Consider the following 11,865-nt stretch of genomic DNA (forward strand, 5'->3'; position numbering starts at 1 on the left):
CGCTTCCAGATGTTGCCGCGGTGATATTAACTGTGGGACTGTGAGGAGGCGGTGTGTGTGTGCGCACGCTCCGTGTTAGGTGACCATTTGGGATGTAGCTAATTAGAGAGGATCAGATATTAAATCATAAATCACACACACACACACACACATACACACACACACACACACTGCTGTTTGAAACCTCATTAGGTTATTCCATAATTTGATTAGTGGGAGACATCCTGTTGTTTGGGGTATCAGATTGGGGAAAGATGTGTGTGTAATTATATATAGTGAACTTATACGTGCCAATTAAGCTGGAACATTTCTGGGATCTTTTATTTCAGATGATGAAACATGGGACCAACACTTCACATGTTGTGTTTATATTGTTGTTCAGTACCTTTGGGAAGTATTCCGACCCCTGGACTTTTTTCAAACATTTTATTACATTATATTTATTACATTATATCCTTATTCTAAAATGGAGCAAATAAAACATTTTTTCTCATCAATCTACACACAATAACCCCATCATGACAAAATGAAAACAGGTTTTTAGATTGTTTTGTGCAAATTATAAAAATAAAAATAAGAAACAGAAATACAGAAATTCAGACCCTTAGTTTTGAGACTAGAAATTAAGCTCATGTGCATCCTGTTTCCATTAATCATCCTTGAGATGTTTCTACAACTTGATTGGAATCCACCTGTGGGAAAATAAATTTGACATGATTTGGAAAGGCACACACCTGTCTATAGAAGTTGACAGTGCATGTCAGAGATAAAAACAAGCAATGATATCGAAGGAATTGTCCTTAGAGCTCCGGGACATGATTGTGTCGAGGCACAGATCTGGGGAAGGGTACCAAAACATTTCTGTACCAAAACATTTATGCAATTATTGAAGGTCCCCAAGAACACAGTGGACTCCATCATTTGTAAATTGAAGAAGTTCAGATCCACCAAGACTCTTACTAGAACTGACCGGCCAAACTGAGTAAACTGTGGAGAAGGGCTTTGGTCAGGGAGGTGACCAAGAACCCGATGGTCACTCTGACAGAGCTCCAGAGTTCCTCTATGGAGATGGGAGAACCTTCCAGAAGGACAACCATCTCTGCAGCACTCTACCAATCAGGCCTCTGATATAAACAAGATTGAAAGCTTTGGCCTGAATGCCAAATGTCATGTCTGGAGGAAACCTGGCACCATCCCTACAGCGAAGTATGGTGGTGGCAGCATCATGCTGTGGGGATGTTTTTCAGCTGCAGGGACTGGGAGACTAGTCATGATCGAGGAAAAGATAAACAGAGAAAATTACAGAGAGATCCTTGATGAAAACCTGCTCCAGAGCGCTCAGGACCTCAGACTGGGGCGAATGTTCACCTTCCAACAAGACACAACCTTAAGCACACAGCCAAGACAATGCAAGAGTGGCTTCGGGAAAGTCTCTGAATGTCCTTGAGTGGCCCAGCCAGAAAATAGCTTTGCAGCAACACTCCCCATCCAAACCTGACAGAGCTTGAGAGGATCTGCATCGAAGAATGGGAGAAACTCACCAAATACAGGTGTGCCAAGCTTGTAACATCATACTCAAGAAGACTCAAGGCTGTAATCGTTGCAAAAGGTACTTCAACAGAGTACTGAGTAAAAGGTCTGAATACTTATATAAATGTGAAATTTCAGTTTTATTGGTTTTATAAATTAGCACAAATTTAAAAAAAAAAAGTTTTTGCTTTGTCATTATGGGGTATTGTGATGTCATTATGGGGTATTGTGATGTCATTATGGGGTATTGTGATGCCATTATGGGTTATTGTGATGTCATTATGGGGTATTGTGATGTCATTATGGGGTATTGGGTTTAGATTGATGAGGGGCAAAAAACTATTTAATCCATTTTAGAATAAGGCTGTAACAACAAAATGTGGAAAAAGTCAAGGGGTCTGAATACTTTCTGAATGCACCGTATAATACAATAATATATAATAATATACATTCATCAAAAATATGAACGCACCATGTAAAGTGTTGGTACCATGTTTCATGAGCTGAAATAAAAGACCCAGAAATGTTCAATACACACAAAAAGCTTCTTTCTCTAAAATGTTGTTCACCCAATGTGTTGACATCCCTGTTAGTGAGCATTTCTGCTTTACCAAGATAATCCATCCACCTGACAGGTGTGACATATCAAGTAGCTGATTAAACAGTATGATCATTACACAGGTGCGCCTTGTGCTGGGGGACAATAAAAAGCCACTCTAAAATGTGCCGTTTTGTCACGTAACACAATGCCGCTGATGTCTCAGGAATGTCCACCAGAGCTGCTGCCAAGTAATTTAATGTTCATTTCTCTACCATAAGCCGTCTCCAACGTCGTTTTAGAGAATTTAGCAGTACGTCCAACCGGTCTCTCGAACCACAGACCACGTGTAACCACGCCAGCCCGGGACCTCCACACGCGTGATCGTCTGAGACCAGCCTTCTAGACAGCTGAGGAACCTGTGGGTTTGCACAACTGAATAATTTCTGCACAAACTGTCAAAAACTGTCTCCGGGAAGCTCATCTGCGTGCTCTTCGTCCTCACCAGGGTCTTGACCTGACTGCAGTTTGGCATCGTAACCGACTTCAGTGGTCAAATACTCACCTTCAGATAGAGAAGTGTGCTCTTCACGGATGAATTACAGTTTCAACTGAACCGTGCGTATGGCAGACAGCGTGTACGGCGTTGAGTGGGCGAGTGGTTAGCTGATGTCAACGTTGTGAACAGAGTGCCCCATGGTGGCGGTGGGGTTATGGTATGGGCAGGCATAAGCGACAGACAATGAAAACAATTGCATTTATCGATGGTAATTTGCTGGCCTTCTAGGCAGAGTTCCTCTTTCCAGTCTCAACGTCAACAGTGAAGAGGCGACTCCGGGATGCTGGCCTTCATGCAGAGTTCCTCTGTCCAGTCTCAACGTCAACAGTGAGAGGCGACTCCGGGATGCTGGCCTTCTAGGCGATTTTTAAGTGCTACGCGCTTCAGCACTCAGCGGTCCCGTTCTGTGAGATTATGTGGCCTACCACTTTGCGGCTGAGCCATTGTTGCTCCTGAGATTTCCACTTCACAATAACACCACTTACAGTTGACCGGGGCAGCTCTAGCAGGGCAGAAACTGGGCAAACTGACATGTTGGAAAGGTGGCATCCTATGATGTTGCCACATTGAAAGTCACTGAGCTCTTCAGTAAGGCCATTCTACTGCCAATGTTTGTCTATGGAGATTGCATGGCTGTGTGCTCAATTTTATTCAGCTGTCAGCAACCGGTGTGGCTGAAATAGCCGAATCCACCAATTTTCGTGATGCGGATCCTGTGTTCTGCCTTACAAACAGGACAACGGAGTGGATTCCATGCAGCGACCCAAAAAAAACGACTCCGAAAAAGAGGGAAACGAGGCGGTCTTCTGGTCAGAGTCCGGAGACGTGCACACCGTGCACCACTCCCTAGCATTCTTCTTGCCAATGTCCAGTCTCTTGACAACAAGGTTGATGAAATCCGAGCAAGGGTAGCATTCCAGAGGGACATCAGAGACTGCAACGTTCTTTGCTTCACGGAAACATGGCTCACTGGAGAGATGCTATCCGAGGCGGTGCAGCCAACGGGTTTCTCCACGCATCGCGCCGACAGAAACAAACATCTTTCTGGTAAGAAGAGGGGCGGGGGCGTATGCCTTATGGCTAACGTGACATGGTGTGATGAAAGAAACATACAGGAACTCAAATCCTTCTGTTCACCTGATTTAGAATTCCTCACAATCAAATGTAGACTGCATTATCTACCAAGAGAATTCTCTTCGATTATCATCACAGCCGTATATATCCCCCCCCAAGCAGACACATCGATGGCTCTGAACGAACTTTATTTAACTCTCTGCAAACTGGAAACAATTTATCCGGAGGCTGCATTCATTGTAGCTGGGGATTTTAACAAGGCTAATCTGAAAACAAGACTCCCTAAATTTTATCAGCATATCGATTGCGCAACCAGGGGTGGAAAGACCTTGGATCATTGTTACTCTAACTTCCGCAACGCATATAAGGCCCTGCCCCGCCCCCCTTTCGGAAAAGCTGACCACGACTCCATTTTGTTGATTCCTGCCTACAGATAGAAACTAAAACAAGAGGCTCCCACGCTGAGGTCTGTCCAACGCTGGTCCGACCAAGCTGACTCCACACTCCAAGACTGCTTCCATCACGTGGACTGGGACATGTTTCGTATTGCGTCAGATAACAATATTGACGAATACGCTGATTCGGTGTGCGAGTTCATTAGAACGTGCATTGAAGATGTCGTTCCCATAGCAACGATTAAAACATTCCCTAACCAGAAACCGTGGATTGATGGCAGCATTCGTGTGGAACTGAAAGCGCGAACCACTTCTTTTAATCAGGGCAAGGTGTCTGGTAACATGACCGAATACAAACAGTGCAGCTATTCCCTCCGCAAGACTATCAAACAAGCTAAGCGTCAGTACAGAGACAAAGTAGAATCTCAATTCAACGGCTCAGACACAAGAGGCATGTGGCAGGGTCTACAGGAAGAAATCCAGCCCAGTCACGGACCAGGATGTCTTGCTCCCAGGCAGACTAAATAACTTTTTTGCCCGCTTTGAGGACAATACAGTGCCACTGACACGGCCTGCAACGAAAACATGCGGTCTCTCCTTCACTGCAGCCGAGGTGAGTAAGACATTTAAACGTGTTAACCCTCGCAAGGCTGCAGGCCCAGACGGCATCCCCAGCCGCGCCCTCAGAGCATGCGCAGACCAGCTGGCCGGTGTGTTTACGGACATATTCAATCAATCCCTATACCAGTCTGCTGTTCCCACATGCTTCAAAAGGGTCACCATTGTTCCTGTTCCCAAGAAAGCTAAGGTAACTGAGCTAAACGACTACCGCCCCGTAACACTCACATCCGTCATCATGAGGTGCTTTGAGAGACTAGTCAAGGACCATATCACCTCCACCCTACCTGACACCCTAGACCCACTCCAATTTGCTTACCGCCCAAATAGGTCCACAGACGATGCAATCTCAACCACACTGCACACTGCCCTAACCCATCTGGACAAGAGGAATACCTATGTGAGAATGCTGTTCATCGACTACAGCTCGGCATTCAACACCATAGTACCCTCCAAGCTCGTCATCAAGCTCGAGACCCTGGGTCTAGACCCTGCCCTGTGCAACTGGGTACTGGACTTCCTGACGGGCCGCCCCCAGGTGGTGAGGGTAGGCAACAACATCTCCTCCCCGCTGATCCTCAACACTGGGGCCCCACAAGGGTGCGTTCTGAGCCCTCTCCTGTACTCCCTGTTCACCCACGACTGCGTGGCCACGCACGCCTCCAACTCAATCATCAAGTTTGCGGACGAAACAACAGTGGTAGGCTTGATTACCAACAACGACGAGACGGCCTACAGGGAGGAGGTGAGGGCCCTCGGAGTGTGGTGTCAGGAAAATAACCTCACACTCAACGTCAACAAAACTAAGGAGATGATTGTGGACTTCAGGAAACAGCAGAGGGAACACCCCCCTATCCACATCGATGGAACAGTAGTGGAGAGGGTAGCAAGTTTTAAGTTCCTCGGCATACACATCACAGACAAACTGAATTGGTCCACTCACACAGACAGCATCGTGAAGAAGGCGCAGCAGCGCCTCTTCAACCTCAGGAGGCTGAAGAAATTCGGCTTGTCACCAAAAGCACTCACAAACTTCTACAGATGCACAATCGAGAGCATCCTGGCGGGCTGTATCACCGCCTGGTACGGCAACTGCTCCACCCTCAACCGTAAGGCTCTCCAGAGGGTAGTGAGGTCTGCACAACGCATCACCAGGGGCAAACTACCTGCCCTCCAGGACACCTACACCACCCGATGTTACAGGAAGGCCATAAAGATCATCAAGGACATCAACCACCCGAGCCACTGCCTGTTCACCCCGCTATCATCCAGAAGGCGAGGTCAGTACAGGTGCATCAAAGCTGGGACCGAGAGACTGAAAAACAACTTCTATCTCAAGGCCATCAGACTGTTAAACAGCCACCACTAACATTGAGTGGCTGCTGCCAACACACTGACTCAATTCCAGCCACTTTAATAATGGGAATTGATGGGAAATTATGTAAATATATCACTAGCCACTTTAAACAATGCTACCTTGAATAATGTAGGGTAAGTAACATTATATATCTCATATGCATACGTATATACTGTACTCTATATCATCGACTGCATCCTTATGTAATACATGTATCACTAGCCACTTTAACTATGCCACTTTGTTTACATACTCATCTCATATGTATATACTGTACTCGATATCATCTACTGTATCTTGCCTATGCTGCTCTGTACCATCACTCATTCATATATCCTTATGTACATATTCTTTATCCCCTTACACTGTGTATAAGACAGTAGTTTTGGAATTGTTAGTTAGATGACTTGTTGGTTATTACTGCATTGTCGGAACTAGAAGCACAAGCATTTCGCTACACTCGCATTAACATCTGCTAAACATGTGTATGTGACAAATAAAATTGGATTTGATTTGATTTGAAGGGGTGTCCACATACTTAATTAATAAGGCCTGAGAGGGTGTGGTATATGGCCAATATACCACGGCTAAAGGCTGTTCTTATGCACCATGCAACGCGGAGTACCTGGATGTGCCATATACCACAAACTCCTGAGGTGCCTTATTGCTATTATAAACTGGTTACCAACGTAATTAGAGCAGTAACAATGTTTTGTCATACTTGTGGTATATGGTCTGATATACCACGGCTGTCAGCCTATCAGTATTCAGGGCTCGAACCACCCAATTTATAATTATTATAATATATATATATATAGTGTACTTATGATTAGGCCTCTCACGTGCTCTCGCTTTCTCTGTCTCTGTCTCTCTCTCTCTCTCTCTCAGCCTTGTTACCAGTCTGTTTCACATGTTTCACAATGTGATCAAGGACACATTGACAATGGTAATAATAACAATGTGATCAAGGGCACATTGACAGTTGTTTCATCCTGTCAGCTCTGGGATTTAGCTAGCGCAACTCTCTAACCGTGAGGCAACCTGCCACCCTTTTTCCTGGCCATCTAAACGTACCAGGAAAAACTCTTGGCTGTGGATATAATATCCTATCCAACCTAACCTAGGTCCCCTCTAACTCCTCCCTGTATTAGTTTAACTCCACCCCCCATGTTGTAACCACTCCCCTTCCTGTTTGAACCACTCCCCTTCCTGTTGTAACCATTCCCCTTCCTGTTGTAACCACTCCCCTTCCTGTTGTAACCACTCCCCTTCCTGTTTGAACCACTCCCCTTCCTGTTTGAACCACTCCCCTTCCTGTTTGAACCACTCCCATTCCTGTTTGAACCACTCCCATTCCTGTTTGAACCACTCCCATTCCTGTTTGAACCACTCCCCTTCCGGTTGTAACCACTCCCCATCCTGTTATAACCACTCCCCTTCCTGTCTCTGCAGTGGGAAGAGTAAAGGGTTGAAGCAGCAGCAGCAGCACCACAAGAGGCTGCTGGCGGCCATGTTGTCCCAAGAATCCTTTGACTCCGCCCATAGCTCCGCCCCCTCACTCACTGAGGAGGAGATGGAAGATGAGGACGACGTCATGGAGCTGCTGGGTCTGTCTTCTTCCTTCCTGTTCAATAACACTAACAACTACAAAAACACATCAGACCCAATACAGATTCACTGATTCATAGATACCAATGTCAAAACACATTGAGCCATTGAGCTTCCTCACTACGGATAATACATGTAACTAGATAGTCATACACACACTCTCTTTCTCTTTCTCTCTCTCTCTCTCTCTCTCTCGGTCTCTCTCTCTCTCTCGGTCTCTCTCTCTCTCTCTCTCGGTCTCTCTCTCTTTCTCTCTCTCTCTCTCTCTCTCTCTCTCTCTCTCTCTCTCTCTCTCTCTCTCGGTCTCTCTCTTTCTCTCTTTCTCTCTCTTTCTCTCTTTCTCTCTTTCTCTCTTTCTCTCTCTCTCCTCTCTTTCTCTCTCTCTCTCTCTCTCTCTCTCTCTCTTTCTCTTTCTCTCTCTCTGTCTCTGTCTCTATCTCTTTCTCTTTCTCTCTACTCTCTTCCTCTCGCTCTCCTTTTCTCTTTCTCTTTCTCTCTCTCGCTCTCTCAAAATTCAATTCAAAAGGGCATTATTGGCATGGTAAACAAGTGAAATAAACAAATGTAACAACATCAACTAAAAAGTATTAGAATTTAACAGTAAATATTTTACTAAAAAGGTTTCAAAAAACTACAGACATTTGGTATATTATCAGCTGTGTATAGTGTTTTAGCAATGTGCAACTAGTTGTAGTACTAGTAGTAGAGGTAGATAAATAAACATAAATATGGGTTGTATTTACAATGGTGTTTGTTCTTCACTGGTTGCCCTTTTCTCGTGGCAACAGGTCATAAATCTTGCTGCTGTGATGTCACACTGTGGTATTTCACCCAGTAGATATGGGAGTTTATCAAAATTGGAATCGTTTTCGAATTCTTTGTGGATCTGTGTAATCTGAGGGAAATATGTGTTTTCTAATATGGTCATACATTGGGCAGGAGGTTAGGAAGTGCAACTCAGTTTCCACCTCATTTTGTGGGCAGTGTGCACATAGCCTGGCTTCTCTTGAGAGCAATGTCTGTCTATGGCGGCCTTTCTCAATAGCAAGGCTATGCTCACTGAGTCTGTACATAGTCAAAGCTTTCCTTAATTTGGGGTCAGTCACAGTGGTCAGGTATTCTGCCGCTGTGTACTCTCTGTGTAGGGCCAAATAGCATTATAGTTTGCTCTGTTTTTGGTTGATTCTTTCCAATGTGTCAAGTAATTATCTTTTACCATAATGTGGTTGGGTTTAATTGTGTTGCTTAATTGTGTCTGTTTGTGCTTGTGAACCGAGCCCCAGAAACAGCTGGCAGGGGGGACTCTTCTCCAGGTTCATCTCTCTGTAGGTGAGGGCCTTGTGGTGGAATGTGCATCACTTCCTTTCAGGTGGTTGTAGAATTTAATGGCTCTTTTCCTAATTCTGCTCTGCATGCATTGCTTGGGGTTTTGGATTGTACAAAAAGTATATATTTTTTGCAGAATTCTGCATGCAGAGATGTTTTTCAGTTTTTGATTTGTTAAAAAAGTTTGAAATATCCAATAAATGTCGTTCCACTTCATGATTGTGTCCCACTTGTTGTTGATTCTTCACAAAAAAATATAGTGTTTGAAGCCTGAAATGTGGCAAAAGGTCGCAAAGTTCAAGGGGGCCGAATACTTTCGCAAGGCACTGTATATACAGGGGGTACCGGTACAGAGTCAATGTGGAGGTTATATACAGGGGGTACCAGTACAGAGTCAATGTGGAGGCTATATACAGGGTATTACGGTACAGAGTCAATGTGGAGCCTATATACAGGGGGTACCGGTACAGAGTCAATGTGGAGGCTATATACAGGGTATTACGGTACAGAGTCAATGTGGAGGCTATATACAAGGTGTTACGGTACAGAGTCAATGTGGAGGCTATATACAGGGTATTACGGTACAGAGTCAATGTGGAGCCTATATACAGGGGGGTACCGGTACAGAGTCAATGTGGAGGTTATATACAGGTTATATCCTCTGACACCGCCTGGTATAGAGGTCCTGGATGGCAGAAAGCTTGGCCCCAATGACGTACTGGGATGCAGCTGTAGAACCTTTTGAGGATCTGGGGACCCATGCCAAATGTTTTAAGTCTCCTGAGAGGGAATATGTTTCGCCGTGCCCTCTTCACAGATTTCTTGGTGTGCTTTGACCATGCAGCTATTCAGAGGGAATGATGCCCTGAAGTCATTTGTAATTCTGTGTGAAGGCTTGGCCTGATATACTGAAGGGTTTGGCCCAGTACAGTCCACTGAGACTGGACCTGGGCTGGCAGAAAGAGAGACAGAGAGACAGAGGTGGTATAGAGGTAGAGAGGTTTATCAGTCTTACTGAGTGACCTGCCAGACTGGCGCTGGAGATTGGAGAGATACAGGGAGACAGAGATGGTAGAGAGATCTATCAGTCTTACTGAGTGGCCAGCCAGACTGGCGCTGGAGATTGGAGAGATACTGGGAGAGAGATGGTAGAGAGATCTATCAGTCTTACTGAGTGGCCAGCCAGACTGGCGCTGGAGATTGGAGAGATACAGGGAGAGAGATGGTAGAGAGATCTATCAGTCTTACTGAGTGGCCAGCCAGACTGGCGCTGGAGATTGGAGAGATACAGGGAGAGAGATGGTAGAGAGATCTATCAGTCTTACTGAGTGGCCAGCCAGACTGGCGCTGGAGATTGGAGAGATACAGGGAGAGAGATGGTAGAGAGATCTATCAGTCTTACTGAGTGGCCAGCCAGACTGGCGCTGGAGATTGGAGAGATACAGGGAGAGAGATCTATCAGTCTTACTGAGTGGCCAGCCAGACTGGCGCTGGAGATTGGAGAGATACAGGGAGACAGAGATGGTAGAGATGGTAGAGATGGTAGAGAGGTCTATCAGTCTTTTTACATTTTTTAATTTCACCTTTATTTTAACCAGGTAAGCTAGTTGAGAACAAGTTCTCCATTACAACTGCGACCTGGCCAAGATAAAGCAGAGTAGTGGGACAGAAACAACACAGTTACACATGGAATAAACAAACATACAGTCAATAACACAATAGAAAAGTCTATATACAGTTGTTGCAAATGAGGTAAGATAAGGGAGGTAAGGCAATAAATGGGCCGTAGTGGCGAAATAATTACAATTTAGCAATTAACACTGGAGTGATAGATGTGCAGAAGATGAATGTGCAAGTATAGATACTGGGGTGAAAAGGAGGAACAACCAAAAATAACAGTATGGGGATGAGGTAGTTGGATGGGCTATTTACAGATGGGCTATGTACAGGTGCAGGGATCTGTCAGCTGCTCTGACAGCTGGTGCTTAAAGTTAGAGAGGGAGATAAGAGTCTCCAGCTTCAGTGATTTTGGCAGTTCGTTCCAGTCATTGGTAGCAGAGAACTGGAAGAGGTTTTGGGGGTGACCAGTGAAATATACCTGCTGGGTGGGTGCTGCTATGGTGACCAGTGAGCTGAGATAAGGCGGAGCTTTACCTAGCAGAGACTTGTAGATAACCTGTAGCCAGTGGGTTTGGCGACGAGTATGAAGCGAGGGCCAGCCAACGAGAGCATACAGGTCGTAGTGGTGGGTAGTATATGGGTCTTTGGTGACAAAACGGATGGCACTGTGATAGACTGCATCCAATTTGCTGAGTAGAGTGTTGGAGGCTATTTTGTAAATTACATCGCCGAAGTCAAGGATTGGGAGGATAGTCAGTTTTACGAGGGTATGTTTGGCAGCATGAGTGAAGGATGCTTTGTTTTGCGAAATAGGAAGCCGATTCTAGATTTAATTTAGGATTGGAGATGCTTAATGTGAGTCTGGAAGGAGAGTTTACAGTCTAACCAGACACCTAGGTATTTGTAGTTGTCCACATATTCGAAGTCAGAACCGTCCAGAGTAGTGATGCTGGATGGGCGAGCAAGTGCAGGCAGCGATTGGTTGAAGAGCATGCATTAATTTACTTGCATTTACAGTAAGAGAAGTTGAAGGACCCGGAAGGAGAGTTGTATGGCTATGAAGCTTGTCTGGTGGTTAGTTAACACAGTGTCCAAAGAGGGGCCAGAAGTACAGTATACAGAATGGGGTCGTCTGCATAGAGGTGGATCGGGAATCACCAGTAGCAAGAGTGACATCATTGATGTATAAAGGTGTCTTACTGAGTGGCCTGCCAGACTGGCGCTGGAGAGAAGAGAGATA

The 11,865-nt window shown here is 45.3% G+C and overlaps 1 protein-coding gene across 1 annotated transcript in view; it reads left to right on the forward strand.

The window, feature by feature from the left end:
• LOC109881669 (uncharacterized protein C8orf34 homolog) overlaps nucleotides 1–11,865 on the forward strand; it is a 175,576-nt gene that overhangs the window by 71,642 nt on the left and 92,069 nt on the right. The window contains exon 7 of the mRNA XM_031795317.1: nucleotides 7,524–7,678. Coding sequence (XP_031651177.1) covers nucleotides 7,524–7,678 — 155 coding nt within the window. The remainder of the gene's footprint in view (nucleotides 1–7,523; nucleotides 7,679–11,865) is intronic.

This window comes from Oncorhynchus kisutch, linkage group LG18, assembly GCF_002021735.2.
Source record: "Oncorhynchus kisutch isolate 150728-3 linkage group LG18, Okis_V2, whole genome shotgun sequence".
Lineage (NCBI taxonomy): Eukaryota > Metazoa > Chordata > Actinopteri > Salmoniformes > Salmonidae > Oncorhynchus > Oncorhynchus kisutch.